Source organism: Gymnogyps californianus, chromosome 29 (assembly GCF_018139145.2).
Source record: "Gymnogyps californianus isolate 813 chromosome 29, ASM1813914v2, whole genome shotgun sequence".
Lineage (NCBI taxonomy): Eukaryota > Metazoa > Chordata > Aves > Accipitriformes > Cathartidae > Gymnogyps > Gymnogyps californianus.
In genome coordinates, this window is record NC_059499.1 from 2,425,320 (window position 1) to 2,445,573 (window position 20,254).

Here is a 20,254-nt window from a genome sequence, read left to right on the forward strand (position 1 = left end):
GCCGGGGCGGGGGGGACGGGGAGCGAGGGCAGGGGGGAGCCGAGGCCGCAGGAGAGATCTCGGGACCCAGGCGGGGTCTCCCCAAACCCCCCCCTGTGCCGGCTCACCCCCCCTTCAGACGGGCCACCTTGGCAGTAAAGGTTCCCCCAGTATAAAATCAAGTCAAATCACTCAAAAGACTCTGAATTTAGGACTAAGGAGGCGATTCCAATGGAGACGCGATTCGCTCGGAGATGCTAGTTTAAAGTTTCAAGAAAAAGACAGCACTCATTGCAGTAATACCACAGGGTGGGTTCCCTCCCCTGCCCTATATTTCCTGCTACTCTTGGTTTGTGTTTGAATTATAATACAATGTACATCTGTAGTAACGATACTCTGGCCAGAGCCCCCAAGGAAGCCCTCGAGCGTCAGAAAGTCCATCGATCGTGTAGTTGGCTTTCACTGCTAAAGCTGTTACTCGCTGAGGCCTCGGTGTTTTGTGTTTGCCGAGTGGAATCTTCGCCTTTTAAGCTCTTCCTGCACACCGGACACGTGTCGTGCTGCAAGAGAAAGGCGGGAGCTTCAGGGAAATGCCACTCGGATGGCTGCTTTACCCGGATGGTTTCATCCCATCAGACACGCAGGGCTTGGCTCGGAGACGGGGCGTCTCTCGGAGCCCGAAGAGCCAGGCTCGCCCGCGGGCAGAGGCTCTTACCAGCTCTAACCACGGCACGATGCAGTTGCTGTGGAAGAAGTGATTGCACGGTAACTGCCGAACTTGCTCCGCTACTGTGTAGTCCTCTTTGCACACAGGACACTCCAAACCCGTATCTGGAAGAGACGCACAGAGCAAGGAGGGTGAAGCGGGCAGCTTGAGCTCTCCGGGAATACAAACTCCGGTCCTTACAAGCCCGGGTCCGTTCGCATACAGCCTACGGGGGACGGCAGCATTCAGCAGCCAGGTATCAAAGAAATTCCTTACGTTCTCTGCACGTGACCGCCAACGAAAAAAGAAAATAAATCAAACTAAGGGTATTTCAGCCGAGTCCTGCCGAAACTTCCTCGCCCAGGATAAGGGCAGTTTTGCAAGGCTGGCGGGAGATGCCTCCATCGCACATCCTCCTCCGCCAGAGCCCAGCAGGCTGCTGCGTGCCATCGACCACGAGAGACGGCAAAAAATCCCGTCCCTCTTCCTTTGTACCAAGCCCGTAACGCTAAGGCAGATCTCCCAGCCAGAAGAAGCAGGGAAGACCGAGCTCCCAGCCTCTCCCGACTGCCAGGCTGCACGGCCCGAGCTCTGTCAATTCAAACAGGCGAGACTGAGCATTACAACATGGAAATTATTCCTGGCTTCCCAGACAAGAAGAGGAGACATGGGTATATAAAAAGCACCAGACAAAAATATCTGTTGTGGAAACGGCTTTTCTAATCAAACAGTTTGTCTTAATGGAGCATTTTAGTTTCCAGTAATAGAGCAGCTCGGAGGGAAAGGGATCCTCCGAGTAGCCTGCAGAGACAGCCTTCTGCAAACACGGGGAGAAAAATCCCCAGGATGAACTAATTGCAAAACCATAAAGGTTATGAGAAACCCACAGGTCTTTGCTGCCAGCTGCGCTTGCAAGGACCTGCGAGTTTTACAGGCCGTTCCCAGAGCAGTTCGGCAGGAATACGTTCGGAGCCTCCCTCATCTACCAGCCCTGCTGCGAGCCCGTCTGAAAGGGAAGACAGCAACGCGCCAAGCCCACCCCTAACGAGACCATAAACAACAGCTCAAACAGAAGATTTCAGAAGGCGGTAAAGCGATCAGGGGTTTGGTGGGACGAAAAGGCAGCGCTCGGGGACTGCGCAAACACTCTGCAGAGCGAAGGTCTCTGCTGATGGCCTGGCTCGGCGGAGATCTGAGAGTCCCAGGAGAACGGAACACCAGAGGTGACAGCAGGAGCAAAGCTCAGGATCTCCGGAGCTGGAAGACACGAGTGCTTCCAGCCCGAGGCTAGGCAGTAATTCAGGGGGACGGAGCAGCACTGCCTTCTACCCTCCCGCAGCAGCCAGGGAAGCGGAGGGATGCAGCAAAGAGGCTGATCCTTAGCAGAGGGAGTGGGGGAGCTCAGGATGCGTACGTCAAAGCATCAGGAGACGAGCAACATCGGACACTGGCGACCGATTTCACCTACCGACTTGTTCCTGAGTTACTGTCACCGTTGGGAGAGATGAGATCTTCTCTTTGTCGGCTGGAGGTGGTCCCGTGTTTTCCAACTGCCCCAAGAGCTGCGGAGAAGAAAACACGCTGTGCTCAGGAGCGGGGACACGGCTTTGCCGTGCAGAGCATCGTCATACAAACACGGAGCGCGCTAGGTCCCGAAACCAGCCAGCCAGGCACGAGCAGCTCAGCACCGGCCGGCCCTGGGGGATGTCTCCGACCTGCTCCTAAAGCCCCCGCAGTGACAGACGTCGCTGGCTTCCCAGGCCAGAAACATTCCTGCTGCCCGACCCCAGGAGCAAGCTCAGGCCACTGCATCCTAGTTGAGACACTCAGCGCCCAGGTGACCGTTCCCTCCTCTGCAGCAACATTTTCGGTGTTCAAACCTTACTTTCATGCCCCCGCTCTTGACAATCCCCCTCCTAACATCGTTGCCCTCCAGCTATTTTCTCTTGCATCAACAGGCGGGAGACTGAAGGGCCTGGGTGGGAAGGGAGACATTGCCACAGACACAGGGGAGGGTGCTAAGCTACTCCCGGAGGATTTTGAACCAAAAGGGAGTCGGTAGAGATGTTCTGAGAACCTCGTACTGCAGAAACAAGGGAGACGGAGCACCTTCTGCCTCTCCCAAGACTTGACCAGGGTGTTAGGAGGGAAGAGGAGACCTCCCAGGGCTATTAAGAGAAGCTATTAACTCAACTAGAGAGTCGAGTACCGCCACCAAACCGAGGAGCAGCCGTACCAAAGCCTGTGCTCCTGTGGGTCTGGATCTCCTGCGTGGGCTCCCCGACGTTTAACACGGGCTGAGCTCGGGCTGCAGTGATGGTGCTGACAGCACCTCTTTTCCTAGCGTTATAGTTTCATGACTCATAGGAATTTTATACTCTTAAGACCTAGATTCACCCGGCAATCAGCTCAAATGGGTTCAAGCACGGTCAGGGAGAGCGCAGAGAAGCATTTGTGGGAGCCTCATTTAACTGTGAAGGCCACGCTACGACGCCTGGGATGACACAAAACCCCGGGATGGGCATGGCTGCTGCTCCAGTCCCAGCGGAGAGCCGAGCAGAGCCCGCGTTATCCAGCCCGAATCCGAACTGCGACAGCAACCCCACTGCACCGCGCTTGCCGAGGCTCGCTCGGCTCTGCTGGGTGCGTGGTGGGAGGAGGAAGGCGCTGTCTCCGAGCAGGCATGTGGGCTGCAGACTCATTTTAGGAAGCGGTGAGTAAGGCGGGCGAGACGGGCGTGTGACGCAGCCCGGGAAGCCGGGGGCTACTTATGAATGGCAGCAGATGGCTTTGCCAGGCGCTTTCGGGAGGTGTCAGCACGACAACAGCAGCTAAATTAGCTCTCAGTAAAGCATCCGTCTGCTCTTCCCATCCCAGTGATGCCAACACCCTGGAAGAGACTGTTTGTGGATGGAGGCTGGACACCCCAGATCCTCAAAGGAGCCAGACAACGCTTCCGGGGAACGGGCATCCCTCCACAAACCACAGGGGGAAATGGCTCACAGCTGCAAATCGCTGAATTCGGTGAGAGATCCGGGGCTGACGTTGGAGATTTTCATCTTCAGCCTCTGCCGAGCCCATCGCAAGGCACCTGCAAGCCTTGCACCACACGTGGGTTGACAAAGAGGCGAACTAAGATACGGTATTTCCAGAGGAATAAGGTCCGACCCCCGGCTCCCAGACCCTCTGAAGAGGCAGGGCACAAGCGACCACCAAGCCAGAGACCGATGCTCTGTTCCTAGTCCTCATCCGAAACCCAGGGCTCGTCCCCAGCAGCGGGACTGACCGGAGAGGAGCACAACAACTTCCAGGCACAGCTCAAGGCCCGGGCCAGCCAGCTTGGGACTTTCTCCACCCAGGCACACAGGAGGGTCTTACCTGGGTGACAATAGCATCAAGGCCGCTCTGTCCCCACGCATAGTCCCCAGGATTCGAGTGCAGCATCCCACTCCTGCAGACGGGAGCAGAGAGTCAAGGAAGCCGTTTCACTCAACCCAAACCAGCCCCGGGGGTTTGCACAGTCCTCCCAGAGAAGCCACACTGGGGAGACGGAGCTCCCGGGCACCAGACCAGAGCTGTTTACTGGTGTGGACAGCCGTGATCAAAGCCAGGGTCTTAACCACGCTTGGTACTCACCAGGAAAAAGGGTGTTGCGAGCCAGGAATCGCTGAGTTTGCAAAAAACCCTGCAAAGATCTGCTGTATTATTCTAAAGAGGGAGGATCGAAAGAGAGGGGGGGAAAAAAAAAAAAAGAACAAGTTGAGCAAAGAAATACACGGCAGCAGCAACAGTTTAGCAAGAAGGGGCAGCAAAACACGAAATACTACTCCGACTGATCACAGCCACGTCGTTGCAAGACTCACGCCCAGGTAAATCCCTCCGCAGAAGGGCGAGCCCTCAGAGGGACAGCACGAAGGAACAAGGAACGCTAACTCATCAGAGTGTGGGAGGGCTGGGAGAGGAAGTGACTGAGTTTCCCAAGCACTGACTCGTTTCCCTGCGGTGAGGGTTGGCACCGTTACAGGCAAAACCCACCTTTCCCACCACGCGGCTTCGATTCGTGCCGAGGGGGAACAAAGGGTAGAGCATCCGATGTGAAAACCTGCCTTTTCTGGGTCCAAGGGTCACCTACCATACGCGCCAGGAATCCCATTTTGTCAGGTTTCTCCCCGAGATCCCACATTTTTTTCCACTGACGGGGGAGGGAGACACTTCCAGGGGGTAATTCAGGCCCTTACCCTTCGATAGCAGGAGACCTGTCGGGGCGCGAGCTGCCCCGGGATCTGTACCTCCGCGTCATGGGCAATCGCGGGGGTCGGCTTGGTCCCCAGAGGTCGGCGTGGGCTTGGTGGCCCCTCTCGTTGTCCCTGCTGTCTTGATCCAGTGAGCTGCTACTCAGAAAGGGTCTGAAGTCAGGAAAGAACATTGTGTGGTCCAAATGGTCCCAAAGCTGGGGGGCGAAAAGGGGAGACACAAACCACACACAGCTCCGTCACTAATCCCGGTGACTCGGCTGCAGGGAAGGCAGCGGAGGCAGGGAAGTCCACCTCGACAGAAGCAATTGAGCAAATTCATATGGTTGCCATGGCTCCCTGAAAAAAGCCTGGCAAACGCGCTTAATTATAGCTCAAACTAATCAGATGTACCACCCCCGGGAAGACCAACACGTCGGCTCTTTCCTGCTACGTACAGATCCCAACAACATCTATTTTGTTAAGCCACTCCAGGGCACTGCAAGGGTCGGTCTCTCTCTCTCTCTCTCCAAAGGCTGGAATTTGAGGAGAGAGAATGCTGGACACCCAGGCCCCACATCCACGGGCTCACGGAGTGCTCTGGCTCCTCGCAGCCACAGGTGGCAAATGGATGTGGCCAACAGAACCGAAACACGGCCCCGAGAAGGAGGGTTTGTGCCTCCGGTTCAGCGTACGCGACACAGCAGAACAGAGCGGCACGAAACGGCTGACAACGAAAGGTCTCGCACGAGTCAGGCTGTTTTGGGGGGTCCGTCCCACACAGGTAACGCCGTCTCCCGGCCCTACAGCAGATCTACCTGCTGCTGGTGGTGCAAAAACCCACCCGCTCCTTGACCGAGTCCAGTTGCCAGCCCTGAGCCTGCCCGAGGGTGAGCAGGGACACAAACCAAGCGCTGCTGGGGGTCACCAGTGGATCTCTGCAGAGCTCCTGGCTACGCTCCCCGCTGCGGGCTGCCAGCCCGTAGAGAAACCAGGGGGTGCACAAAAACACCCGGGAACCCGGAGCAAGGCATCCCCATCCCCAGCCACAGCCGAGAGCCCCCTCGGCAGCCCTCTCCTGCAAAACCCATTTGGTTTTATTCCTTTGCGATTCAGATCGCCCACGGATTAAAATAACAGCTGAGGAGGGCACTGAAGATTTATGATGTGGGTTTATGGAAAAAAAATAAATTCATAGAGGACAACAAAACAAAGAGCATCAGACAAGAAACCCTCCGTGTGCCACGTGGGAGCAAGCTGCTGCTCACGCTCGATACAGCCGGGCCAGGCTCCGCACTGCGAAAATGGTATTCGAAGGAGCAGCGCCCTCGGATTTACTGCGGGAATTAAACGCTACAGAGCGTAACACGAGGGCTGTTCTCTTCTTATTTGTACTAGACCCTCATCATGTGTTATGACATGATCAGAGCAGCCCAATTTCCATTTCACACCAAATTAGCCCACTTTAAAAGCCTCTTGCATTGCCTGATTCAATCTGGTATTGGAGGAAAGGGAGAAGTCAAGTTTATGACCTGTTCTCTGAATTAATACCCCGCAGACAAGAGTTTTGCTTGTTCTCCTGCTGGTTATCATCAAGACAGAGCTCTGCCTGCCTGCAGCCACACTGCTGAGAGAAGACTTTCATTTATTATTAATCCTAAAAGCCATTTAAATTTACATAGCGCCTTTCATGCAGAGGCATCCCAGAGCTCTTTGTAAATCGACACATGGGCTATAAGACGAGATCACTTTATCTCGCTGAAAGACGGGCATTTCTGGGATACGGCACTGGGGAGGAGCAAAATAAAGGCAACAGTTTTGTTCAGAAGACAAATGGATCCAGCTGAAGAGGAGGGGAGAGAGCCGTACGCAGGGAACGTGGAAGCAAACAGGGGGGATCCAGATCTGAAACACAACGCTGGAAAGGAATTTCAGTTATTTGGTGACCCTGTTTCTGGCACTGAACCGAGCGGCTTTGCTGCAGCACGCGAAGGAGGGCTCAGCAACAACACAGACCCCCAAATCTACCCAGGGATAACCCTGGCCGACGAGCTGAGACTCAAGACGTCGGGGAGCTCTCCTGGCAGGACCAAGAAACAGTTAAAACTCCTCAATAACCGAGCAAACGAATAACCTGATCTCTGAGCAAGGTCCGCTGGCAGAGGAGACGCATACAAATTTTATTTCCATCTGTTTTACACAGCTCAGCTGAACTCCTGAAGGGAAATAGAGCCCCGAGGAACGGAGCCTGCGATCAGAGTCTAAAGCCACCCTGCTTTCCCCGAGGTCTGGACGAGGAGCTGCCGCCGCAGCCACGAGCCCCGGGTGACTCAGGCGAGGCCACAGCACGAGTTCAGGGGCACATTCGTGGAGCTCGACTCAGGCTGTCGGCACGTGCCCGGCTGTTTGAGACTTGAGGTAACGGGGTAAGAAAAGACGCTCGCAGCCCTCGCTGCCCAACACCCCCTGCTCTGAGGTCCGCACAAGTGAATTACAAGACACGGACTTTATTACGAGTTTGGACTTTTTAGACAGTTGCATTTCTGGTAAAACTCGGAGCAGAAATGAGCAGGGAGGAAAGGGCAATCAGGCAACACCCTCCCTGGCTGGCTGAGCATCGCCGACACACGTCCCAGCACCAGGGGCCAGCGCCTCTTTCTAGCATCCTTCTTTTCCTGCCCTGCCCAGTGAGCAAATCTCTGGCAGGTCTCAAACCCTGGCAATGTCAACAGTCTCCTCAAAATCTGCCAAGTTCCTGAAAACTCTTAGGAAGATCAGCCGTCCTTTTTGCAAGGCAGTGAGTGAAGATGCCTTGACATACCACAGCTGGAGCTGAGACTGAAAACCTCTTCACGGCTACAGGGGTTTTTTTTAAATAAAAAAATAAAAAAGCAAGACAGCAAAACTCACCTCTGCAAACTGTGTGGACGGGCTGTCGTCTATGCCGCTGCCATCTAGAAAACTGGAGAAAAACAGGGGAGTGAGAGCAGGTCACCCCTCCAGAAATCAGCTCCCCTTCCAGGGTTAAATACAGACGGGAGCTCATGTGAGCAAGACAGTCCCCGTGTGGTCTGAGAGAGAAAGGGACGAGCAAACGGAGCCTGCCTGCCTGAACGCAGCGGAACAATTCCTAGGGATAGAAAAGGACTATTAAAGTTAAAAGGCTTGTTTATGTGCCAGCACGCTACGCACAACCTGACCGTGGAAGAAACCTGGTTTCTAACTATCCGGGCTCTGGAAGAGCCTCCTAAGAGGAGGCATTTGAGATGGAGCATCATCATGCTGCAGACGGGATTGTCTGCCAAGTGCCCCAGAGGACCCCTCCCATCTTGCCTTAAGCGACGGGTATACGCTTATATTTAAGAAGAGGACGTAGTGTGACATTAAGTCATCTCCCCAGCGACACCCAGCTCCAGATTCCTGCTGTGGCACGTCTCAGATAGCAAAGGTTCACGTAATCACAGCTGCCCTTCCATCTCACCTACCCCAACCCAAATAAAGCTGTTTTCTCAGCAATCACTCAAGACCGAATATAGTAAGTGCTGAACAGGCATCACTTTGGATCCCTCATTTGCCGGCACCGTGTTCTGCTGGGTGACCAATAACCAACTCAGTGCGCCTAGAGAGAAAGGGTATTTCTTTCTCTCTTGGCCTGAGCTGTGAGATTGGAGAGGCGGTCAGGAGACTGAGCTGGGGCCAGAGGAAAAAAGAAAGGTCCTGTGAGCCACTGAGATTCAAGCTTGATTCCTAATGGCGGGGGGGGGGGGGGGGGAAAGCTTTTCGCCCTAATAGACCAAAGAAACAGGCGTCAAAAACCTGTAAGCGCTTTTGTTCATGGGACCTTGTACAGCCTTAATTCACAGCTCCCGTCTTCTGGGAAGTCTTCCCCAAACCGCTCCATGCGGCTCTAGCATGAGACCGATGGCCACTTGTATTCTCAGCCTCGTCCGGCATCAAGTCCAAATTCATGCTAATATGTAAGCTTTTCTGTTGCATTCCTTATCTTATCCTTGTTGTCCACAGTTTCTAGAGGCTTTACACCAGGCATCTTATAAACCCAGAAGAAACGTAAGCCTGTGGTAAAACAAGCGGTGCATCGATGTGTACATTACCTGGAATCATCTGTGACTTCTTCAATAAAGCCAGACTCACATCTCGGGCAAGTGTACTCCTGTAAAGACAGAGGAAGCTGGTTTTAGCCACCAAGCACTCAGCTTGTGATTTCAGGAAAAAAGACAGAGCTCAAAAAGTTACATGCCAGGAGTCTAACGTGGATTCCTGATCTCCTGCTCCCTGTAAAGGTACTCTGGAAGACCGTAATTTTGGTTTCATTAAAAAGATTTCAAAGCCCGGTGGTTACAGCAGATATTATTAACCTCAATTGATAATTGTGGAACTGAAAAACACCCTTATCAAGATCACGCAAGGTTAGTGGTGGACTGAAGAACAATAAATTAAAAACCCCAACACACCTACAGCCTCGAGCCTGTCCAGATAATGACATTTAAGAAAAGAGCCATTTACAAGCCTGCTGCAAAGCACCAGGACAAGGCCAGTTCCCAGCCCCGGTGACGGAAAGCAAGTCACTTCAATTAAACTGGTGTCAGAAAGCCGACGAGCTGCTGGCAACGCAGCTCCCACGCGGAGCTGGATTTGCTGCCGCTCGCACCGCGGGGAAGACGGCTCTCGCAGGGAACTTACAGAGATGCTCTGCAACTATCAGAGTTAGAAAATAAATATTTTTTACTCTTTTCCGCCAAACCATTTTCATAAACGGGGACTCCATACGTAAGCCAGGCTCGCCGGCTATTGATCACCGACACCACCTCTGCCCGCTGCTCTGTCCTCCCACCCCTCCCTTTACCAAGCGAACGATTTGGGCTGCAGAGAAGGGAACACACAGCCCAGGGCCGCTTTCCCTGGCACATCACCTGAATAAAAAGCAGCTCCTCCCAAGGCCACAAAATCCCAATCCAAAAGGCTCAAGCATGCACCTTTCCCACTGCCGGCTCCCTCCGAGCCTGCCCGGCCAGCCGAGGAGCTGCCGGATCAGGAGCAAGGTGCTGGTCACCAGTAAACCAGGATGGAGGTGGATGGGTTTGCCCTGCGGCTGCAAAGCTTTGAAGGATGGGAGAGAGGGAACTGGATAATCCAGCAGCTTCCCTGCTCTGGAATATGCTGCTAGGGTCATCAAAGCAGGATCTGCTGCAGGGAAAGATAATAAGAAGCCAGGCTGGGCAGATGGACAGACAGACGTGCACAACCAGAGCACGGGGCAGGGAGAAGAGGCACCTCGGGGTCCACCTTGCAGCAGTCCCCTGAGCTCAGGACCCGACGGGCACCCCGCCATCACCTCCCTATCCATCAGGAGTGGGGAAAACCTCCCGCGGCTCCTCCGAACTCCTCAGCCCACGCTCATCTGGTGCTACAGAAGTGCAAGTTCTGTGTAAAGGGTGGGGAAAAGCCATTATCCCTCCCCGCCACCTCCAGCCCTCCCGAAAACCAGCCAAAGGAGAAAAACGCACATCTCCCCTGCGGTTCCTCACCCCCCGCGGCGCTACCAAGCGGGGACACCCCTGCCCAGGGGCAAACACGGACACAGGGAATATCAGCCAGGGCTTGAACCGGCAGGGAAAGGGACGGGCTCCGTCCTCACAACGACATCGGCAGAGCAACACCCCTCTGCCAGCTATTTATCCACCAGGAGAAACAAAAGGACTGCTCCCCAAAAGGAGAGCATCCTTGCCAGCCTTCACCTGAGAGAAGGGCACATCCAGCTGCACGACCACGCGGCGATCCCGGCTTCGGCACCGGGGAGCCGAAAAGCTGCTCGCAGGGAAGCGCGGTGGCAGCTGGGGCTTTTAGGAGCAGCGGGGAAGATTTCTTTAGAGGAGAAAAGTTTTCTCTGTTTTCATTGCGAGAGCCCTCGTTTTGTCCCAGAGCTGCGGATGGGCTTCAATTTAAGGCAAAACATTGCCAAAAATCAAAAAGCACCCCCAGATCCTCCCTCCCCAGCCCGTCCCGCTGCAGGAGACGGAGCAATCCCAAAACCCACGCTTTGGGCAGTGATTTTCCAACTCGTGATTTGTGGGGTCTCTGTCCAAAACCAAACCCCCCTGATAAGAGTCCCGCTTTCTTTACTCACGCTTCCCAGACCACAGATAACAACCCTGCCAGCGTCCCGTGAGCCACAGCCTCGAGCCCTCGGTGTCAAATCCTGCTACCTAGACCCGGAGCCTGACAAGGAAGAGGAAAGATAAGACAAGACACCCAAGCCAGTGGCACACCAGTTGCTCCAGCTCCTTCCTCTGAACCCCCAACACGTCGCCGAGCTTGAGGACCGATTGAATTCCCGGCGCAGCGTCACCAGAGCCGGGGTGCAGGTGAGACACCTCCAGCCCTGTAACACAACGCCTTGGCGGAGGCAGCTCCAAATTCACCCACGTCTTTTTTTTTTTGCTTTCAGGAAACGCGAGCTTCGTCTTCCCATCCCCTGTCACCGCACGGCTCCGTATCGTTTTCCCACTGAATCTGCATTTCCCCAGGAATGGCACATAAGCCTTCTAGACGCCTCAATTAATCTCATTTTGCTTTTTTCCCCCCCCTGAAGCAAAGCACTAGCTGGCAATATTTACCAGGTGCTGTGCTTACGCAGGGGCACCTCGCTTGCCAGCTCGAGCGGCTTCAGGGACGGAGAGGAGCGCGGCGGGGGGCTGCCCGCAGCAGCTTCGCTCCTAAAACGTGCGTGACACCCCAGCCTGCGACGGGAGAGGTCGAGCGCAGGTTTTCACAAAGGCCCATTTAGGCAGCCGAACACGCGGTATATTTTCAAAAAGAGCTCCAGCCTTGAGTATAATGGGAACTGATGGGTGATGAGCTCTCAGAAAGGGAAAAATAAAAAAAAAAAAAAAAAAAACAAACCACCAAATCTGTCTGGGGCTTTCGGCTTTGCATGCGTGAATTGCAAGGCTAACGAGAATAGACGCGTGCGTTTGAAAGAGGAACGTGCGTTGCTCGGTTCTGCGTAGGAGCAAATTGCGGGGCTAAATGCCACCAGAGAGAGGGTGGCCGGGAAGGCGGCGGGGTACAGCACGGACCCATCACTGAACAAAAATTAAAATACAGGGAGAAAAAAAAAGAAAAAAAGTGCTTTTTGGGGGGGGAAAGGCTCTGCAAAACACGGAATACTCTTAGGTTTCCCTCTTCCGAGACATCGGGCTCAGCTGCAAATTAGAAGTGAGGAGCACTGAATGCCTGGGATTTCTTAAAAGTAATGAACACATACCAAATCAAAAGCTAGGCACTAAAACACCGGGGTCAAAAAGCTCATTTCATACTGTACCACCTCATTTCTGACTATACCACCAGGCTTCAGAGCGATACTGAACCAGGAGGATGTTCTGCACTGCTTAAAAATCCTTCACTTAATTCATTTCCAGCATTTTCCCTGTCAAAATGACCACGTTAGAAAGATGATTTTTTTTTTTTTCCCCCTCTAAACTTAGCAGCAGGCCGTGCCATCAGGGACGCTGCAGGTCTGACGCGTTTCTGGAAGCTTTTGAATGTTTCTTTTTATGTTATAATCCGCACGGAAATTACCAGCATCTTGCCCAGAAGCTCGAATGTATAGTCAGAGCATGGAAGAGAGATAAAAATGGCATTTGGGATAAATAGCAACAGGGGGGAGGGAGAAGGGAAACCAGAACAGACAACGAGAGGTGGGTGGGATGCTGCAGAGCCATCGCATGCACGGAGCGGCACGAGCCCTTCGTCTTACCTCCCCGCTTTCTGTGAGAGGTTTAGGGACGCATCGGACAGCCCCGGTATCTGCCGGAGCCTCCTGCCTGCACCGAAGGAGCTCGAGGGGTGCCCACGTCCCGGGAACTGCCACCGTGACCGTTTTGGTGAGCACAGGGACCTCATTCCCCAAGCAGGATCCAGCCACAGTGCAAAGAAAAAGAGACCTTCCAGGGAGGAATGACAGCACCCTATCCCTCCGACTCCCCTTCAGCCTGGTGGTCTGTGTTTCCCAGAAGGAAAATAAACCAAAATCCCACCAGGAGCCCTCGCTGCCGGCGGCTCTGCCCGACGGGAGCCCAGCGTGCCCGGCCCATGAGAGACGCGAGCTTGTTAGCTAGAGGAAAGCAGCCAGCTGATTTCCTAAGCAGCCAGAACTGGGTGGCACACACACGTCCAGCCTAAGCGCGTCCGTCAGGAGCGATGTTGCTAGACTTGATCCTACGTCGGGGCAGAAAGGATGGACTAGAAGGTTTTTCAGCCCCTGGTTTGTGGGTCCGTACACCCAGGCAGTCCCCAAGCCTCCCTTCACCCCCAAAACAGAGGGAAAGATGCAGATACAATTCCAATTAAGAAGCGAGGAAAGGTGTGTGGCAGCAAACCGGTCTAAGTTTTGAGGTCCCCGCAGAAAACTGAATTTAAAGACTACAAAGCACCAGGAGAAGCAACGTGCAGGTTGCTTTGGTCCATTTACAGTGTCGTTTGGGTTCTCGGGCCGAGCAGGCAAAACAAGGCATGTGGCCAGGCTCTGGCAGAGGCACCGTTCGTGCCTTTGCCCTGCTCATCGTCCCACCCGCAGGCACAGCAAGCCAGGAACCACCAACTCCCCCCTTCCGCGCCGCATCCCGCTCAAGGGACGCTACGGTGCCCAAACGCCAAGCATCCCGTGCCATACCGACGAGGCCACCGCTGCACGGCACGTCCCGTCCGCGGTCCAGCCCGTCCTGCCGGCTCAGCCCTCTGTCGCGGCGCTTTCAGCACCGTCAGCATCTTTCCGGCTGAGGCACCAAACCCGAGCTGCTCCCAGCCACCGCGGCCGAGGGCCCGCAGGTAACGGTGTTCGTTTGTCACCCTCACCCGCAAGGTAGGGCTCAAACCGTCCCCTTCTCGTGTTCTCCTGGCTATTCCAGGCACCGGCAACTTGGAGAGGAGACGTCAAAGCAAGCTCCCTGATCAGCAAGGCGCAGACTCCAACAAAGGACAGAGAATAAGGCAAGCTGAGAAGTTTTCCCCGACTCTTGCTCCATCCAGCAGCTGTGCACACTTCTACTTTGGTCGCTTGTCCTCCCCTCGATGGCTGCGAGCCCGTCCCACGGCTCTAACCCCAGACGTAACTTAACTGCCTTCCCCTCTCTTCACCAGGCAGCTTTGGGCAGGATAACTCCGCTCCACCACCCCAGGCTTGGGCTGACTCATTTGTCTTTGCCGAATTAAATATCCCTCCTGTAATCCTCACAGCTGCAACGATATTTACTCCTCATCTTTACGTACCGGGCAACATCACTCTGCACTGTCCAAACCAGCTTCACCCAAGGGGCAGCTGCTCCTTGCATTAAATAAACTGTACGGTTTCTATTTGACATGGGTAAAAAGACTTGATCTGCCCAGAGAACTGACCCTAAATCAACACTTCAGAGCCACACGATCAAGTTGCAGCTCACAGACAGCCTGAGCCTCACACGCCTGAACCCTCAGTTAGGAAAAGACGGCTCTTGCATTCTCACGTGAAGAAGCAGCAGCAAAATAACCTCCGTGGTATCTCTTCCCCCGGCGGGATGCTGGAGCACTCATAAGCTCCTGCGATCCGCTGCTCGGCTCTCCCATCGCGCTGGCACGCGAGCCAGGACCGTGTCTCTCATCCTTGGAGCTCAACAGCTTCTCCCCGGGTCTCCACTCCTCCAGGCAGCTTATCACCTCGACACGTACTTTTACCGCCCGAGGACTTTCCTCACGTTATGCATCGGCCGTGGAGGCTGCGGCCAGAGGGTGCCGGGAAGCCAGAAGCATAAAAGTGTCTTTAAAAATTCTTGGAGGATTGTGATTCTTAAACCCAACAGCGCAGGTATGGTCTCCAGCTCAGGAGATGCTTCAGCATGGCGAGGTCTAGAAGAAAGACTGCTCAGTAACCCCTCGTTTTCCTCTACCTTGTCCCTAATCCCTTCCCTAGTCCCTCTCAGAAAGGAGATCCAGAGCTCAAATAGCCCAAGACAGCTAATTTTATGCAAAAAAAAGGTGGTTTTGCTTTGGTTTTTTTAAAATAAAAACCATTTTGCCAAGAGAAGACAAAGCAGTTGTCACACCAGACAGCAGGTGACATCAAACGCTCTGGGACAACATCCCCCTTACCTGCTCGCTCCCGTACAAAGCCACGCGCCGTCTCCTCTGCCCCAGGACCTGACCTCAGAACTTGCTGCTGCTTCTTCCCCCCGGAGCAAGGCCAGGGCCCTCGGTGAGACGCAGACGCATCCTTCGCTATAAATATTAATCGCATTATCACTGGCGTTACAGACGGGGACTGTCGTATCCTAACCTCGACTCCGTTTCAGCGTCGCCGTGCCGTTCATCAGCCGACTCAAGCATTTCTTTGAGCTGCGCCGCGTCGAGCGCGAGGCAAACTCCGTCACCGAAACGCCGGACACCCGGGCGGCAGCTTTTAACCGTGCGTGGCACCGGGTGGATGGTCTGTCATCCTCGGCGTTCATCCAGAGCTCTTCAAGGGTAAGGAAACGTGAAGCGAGAACAGCTCCTCTCCTGGCTCGCTCCCAGCGGAGACCACCCCGCTTCACACCAGGGAAGGAGAAGGGAGGGTCAGGCCATTTCGGCGGGGACAGGAGCCTAGCACGGATGAAACCAGCCGCCCACGGCAGGGACGAGCCGGGGGGATCACTCCAAGCCTCCTCCCACCACCTCTGGGGAGGGGAGCACGGGGCCGAAACAAGCACACACGGCAGCAGTCGGCACCGCGGGAGCTGCGGCACCGGGAGAGCCAAAATCCCTGCTCAGCTTTGCCTCTCATCCAGCCACACGTGCTCTCTCTCAGGTTTTTCCTCCCCGCTTTAAAATAAAAAACAGATCCGCAGGGCTGCAGCCCCGTCAGGACAAGCGCCCGCCGCACACAGCAAATTGAAATAGCCGGCAGGGGATATCGTTAAACATCAGCCGGCTTCTCAGCATCAAACCAGCGCCGCGATCCGGCTGCCTGGGCAGCAATCGACGCAACGGAGCCCTGACAAAGACCCAACGGAGCCCATCCCAACCCAACGGAGCCCATCCCAACCCAACGGAGCCCATCCCAACCCAACGGAGCCCATCCCAACCCAACGGAGCCCATCCACACTACAGGCTCCTGCCGACGCGGAGGCAGCCCCCGACCAGGGCCAGAGGTGACCTGTCGAGGTGCCGTCCCTGCTTGGGGCACACCACGTATCGGCGTGCGCAGGCAGGGAGCGAAGTCTACGCCACCTCTGCCCACGCTCTGGGAGGTTCCAGCTTACTGCTGAAGCGAGAAGATGCAGCAGCTCCGCTGAGGACGACTGCTGCATCTAAAACCGATGTGCTGGGAGCCCTCGCCACGTCCCGGCGACGGCAATAAACACCATGCCGGTTGCATGCTTGCTCTGAAAGGAGGCAGCGGCCCCACGCCTCTAGATCTTGCCCGATGAGCAGCAGATCCTCTTGCTCAAGAGGGGGTCGGTAGAAAGAAAAACCTCCCGGACAGACAAACAATCTGCAGCCGGGGTTTTAGTTTAGGTTGCCATTATCCTGGTGAGAGCAGTTAAAAAAAAAAAAAAAAAACCAAACCAGTGCGCTCAGCATTTGTTTTGTTTTTGCAAAGACAGGAACAGAAGTTACTTGTCTGGGGTGAGAGAAAAAAAGAGGTCGGGGGCGCGGGGGCACGTCCCAGTCCTGGAAAACGGGTCCAGCTTCTCCCAAATCATTGCTTTCAGTTTTGCAGATCCTCCCCCACGGAGACAGTAATTGCTCTGCTGACGGTAAACTGAGGCACGGAGAGAGAGTCACTGGCCCAAAAGAAATCAGTGCTGGGTCAGACTGGGGTGCAGACAGCCAGCGCTCCTCCTGCGAGGCAGGGTGACGGCCACGTAGCCTGGAGGGACCCTCTGAGGACAGACCAAGGGGAAAAGCAAAGCTCCCAAGGTCACCCCGTTGCAAGTGTGAGCAGAGCAGCCCCGCGGCCACGTCCTCCCCGCAGCCGGGGGTTGAGGTGACACCCCTACGCCAACCGTCCCCAAGCCACGGGGACAGCACCGACCCAACGCTGCGGCTGCTCAGGCCACGCTCCTCAAAGCACGTCTGGGCGCCCAGTAAGGATTGCAAAAGCCTCTTCCAGTCGAGCCGACCGGCTGGGGAAGGGCGTAAGGAAGTTCTGGCTACGTTTTCCTTCAAAGGGATGATGTGAAGGAACAGGTTTGGGGACGACTGACGGTCCCCAGCAGGTCACGGGGAACCTGTCTGTCCCCGTCCCCACCCCAGGGCCACGGCCAGAAGACCAGAGATCTCAAAAGAGCAAAAATATTCACTCCTGTGGCAGGCACAAGCTCCAAACAGACGTTTTTATAAAGCCCGGACTGTAACAACCTGCATTTCTAGACCCACCAAAAGCTCTACGACGCTTATCCCTACCGAAATCCAGCCATCTCCGGAGGGGAACGAGAGCGGAGCCCAGCAGGAGAGGCAAAACAGCAGCCTCCACCGAGGCCGCAACCCTGAGCTGGGTTTCTGGGTGCTCTTGAAATAGAAACTGGAGCAAGACACGCCGGGAGAGCTGGGCAAGCCATCCTCCAGGCAGAGGATTCGGCGACCTCTTTAATGCCCACGCAAAGCAGAAGGGACCTCGGTCCGCCTGGGCTCCTGATTTAGAAGCGAAGGAAAGCGCTCGCGGCACGCCGGATCCGAGGAAACGAAAAACCAGCGGAGGTTTGATGTAAAGGTGTTTCGTGGAGCAGGCCTGGAGTTCTACTCCCAGGTCAAGCAAGAAAGATTATTGAGGCACCAGGAAAGCCCGAGTCTCGTGGACGGACAGGGTTTGAGCAGGTTTTGGACAGTAATTCTTTCTAACAAAGTAGATTTTGAAACACCGGAGGGTGAAGTTCTGAAGTCAGCAATAGATGGAAGTGGTACAAAAAGAGAGTTAAGCAAAATTTGGGAGACAGGAGGGAAGAGAAGCACCCAAAGGTGAAGCTACTGGCCTCGGAGAAGAGGAGCTGGGATGGATCTGGATGCAGATATCCAACTTCCATCCCATCAGACAAGGATAAGCCTCGGGTGGCTGCTCGTGCCTGCAGAAGCCCCCGCGGGGGGCCGTGCTGGGGCCCCTCGCCCGGGCCGGGTATGAGCGCTTTCGGAGCCTGCGTGCACCCCTCTTGCTGCCGAGGAGCCGCTTCGCTCCGTTTGCCTGGGTTTTACAGAAATCAGGGAAGGGGTCTCAGCGCCCAAGGGGTCTGTGCGTGGCCTCGCTCCTGTCTTGCTGACGGAGAAGGACAGGGAGGGCTCCAACACCCTCGGACAGTAAAGGAGCAGACAAAACCCACAGCTCAGAAATGAACTTTTTGGGTTAATGAAGCTGATCGCTCCCTGCCTGCAGATGCCAGGGTGCCTGCAGGTGACAGCAGATACGGTCCCCAACCAGCAGCAGAGCAAGGACAGCTCGTGAATCGGACTTGGATGCAGATACAGCCCGTGGATAACGGCTGCCGAGACGTCTCCCCTCCGTCCCACGTTGCTGAGCCGGGGAAGGACGCGGGCAGTCAGATAAAGGTGGCTGCCCGGTTCACCACCTCCTCCTGCTGCCCCTGTCTGCATTCCCCCAGTCCTCCCAGTCCTGCCCCTACCCCTTCCCAGGCTGGGCACTGGGATTATAGCCACCGCCATGGGGAACAGGAGCATCAGCCCAGTCCTGCCCCCTCTCCCCAAACGCCCCCCAACCTCAGCAATCACGGGCCAAACCTTCCATCCTCAAAACCCCCAAAACGGGGGGCGGGGGGGGAATATTAAGGTCACGCCAGCCCAGACCCATTTCACCCTGCCTTGCTGAGGGGCCACGGGGATTTGTCACCTCCCTGCTCACCCCTTTGGGGCTGGGGGTGTCAGGCTCCCCAGATATGGGGGACTCGGTCCCACCGGGCTGGGGCTCGAGCTCCCCTCTCCTCCTCACCCGGAGGGAGAGCAGCGATGAAGAACCCCTCGTGGGCTTGGTTAGGGGGTGAGAGCTGGGGGTCCCCCCTGGGAGGGGGCCATATACAGCCCCCCCAGCTGCTCTCTGCAGTCTTCTGCAGGGACATCAGCGCTTCCCAAAAGGACGAGAGGACTCACCCGCTCCCACAGCCCTAGAGATGCCGGGGCGTGGGTCAACCTCTCCTCAGCTGGGGGGGGGACACCTTGCCCCCACAAGGTTCAGCAGGATTTGAGAGCTCAGCCCTTTCTCCAGGGCCTGGGGGGTGTGTGGGGGGGTCACCCCTAACCTCTGAGTTGCTGGTGAAACACCCCTTCCCCATGGGATTTTGGGGGTCACCCCTTCCCTGCAGGGTTCAGGAAAGTTTGGGGGTATCACACCAGTCTCTGAGGCTTTGCAGGGCGGCCCCTGCTTCAGGGGGCACCCCTTCCCTGCGGGGGTCAACAGGGTGATTTGGGGGGGGGGGGGGGTGTCACCCCTGTCTGTAGGGTTTGAAGGGAACACCCCTTCCCACAGAGGTCAGGGTGGGGATGGGGGGGTCACCCCTGCCTGCAGGGCCTGGGGGGGGGGCTGCCATTCCCCACAGGGGTCAGGGAGGAGATGGGGGGGTCACCCCTGCCTGCAGGGCCTGGGGGGGGGGCTGCCATTCCCCACAGGGGTCAGGGTGGGGATGGGGGGGTCACCCCTGCCTGCAGGGCCTGGGGGGGGGGCTGCCATTCCCCACAGGGGTCAGGGTGGGGATGGGGGGGGTCACCCCTGCCTGCAGGGCCTGGAGGGGGATACCCCCCCCCCCAAGGCTGAACCCCGGGCAGGGGTCCCCACCCCAGGGGGAGATCTGGGGGGAGGGGGGGGGGGGAGAACGGGGCCGAGCCCCGGGGCCGGCCGAGCCCTGCCCGCCCCCGCCGAGGTGGGGGGGCAGCGGCACTGAGAGGCCTCAGCCTCACCCCCCCATAGGCCCCCTCCCGCTGCGGCCCCAACCCCGGCGCTTACCGGCAGCTTGGGGCTGACCTCCCCCTTGCAGCTGTGGCAGAAGAAGCGGTGCTGGGACACGGCGGCCGCCGCCGAGGCCTCCGCCATCTTCTCTCTCCCCCGCCTCCGCCGGCTCCCTGCCGTCAGTCCTCCGCCGAGGCAGAGAGGCCGCGGCCCGCCGGGTAGAGCGTCGGCGGAACGACCCGCTAGCCTCAAGCTTCCGGTCCGCTCGTCTGCTCCGGGCCGAGCAGCGAGCTCGCGTGGGTAGAGCGTCACTTCGGCCCGACGAGACGGCGCGGGCAGAGCATCGCCTGGCCCGGTCCTCCGGAGCGGCCAACGAGGCGCGGCGGCGCCGAGCGCGACCGGAAGTAGAGCGCGGAG

At 56.4% G+C, this 20,254-nt stretch overlaps 1 protein-coding gene across 1 annotated transcript; it reads right to left on the reverse strand.

Moving 5' to 3' along the window:
* Nucleotides 1-340: 340 nt before the first annotated feature.
* On the reverse strand, nt 341-20,160 carry RNF115 (ring finger protein 115). The gene is made up of 9 exons (XM_050912344.1): nt 19,895-20,160; nt 9,030-9,088; nt 7,828-7,879; nt 4,924-5,135; nt 4,322-4,393; nt 4,064-4,136; nt 2,154-2,247; nt 695-810; nt 341-539 (listed from the first exon to the last, which is right to left on the reverse strand). Exons 1-9 carry the CDS (start codon nt 19,979-19,981, stop codon nt 408-410), a joined length of 897 nt encoding a protein of 298 aa, XP_050768301.1. The 5' UTR covers nt 19,982-20,160; the 3' UTR covers nt 341-407.
* Nucleotides 20,161-20,254: the final 94 nt, after the last annotated feature.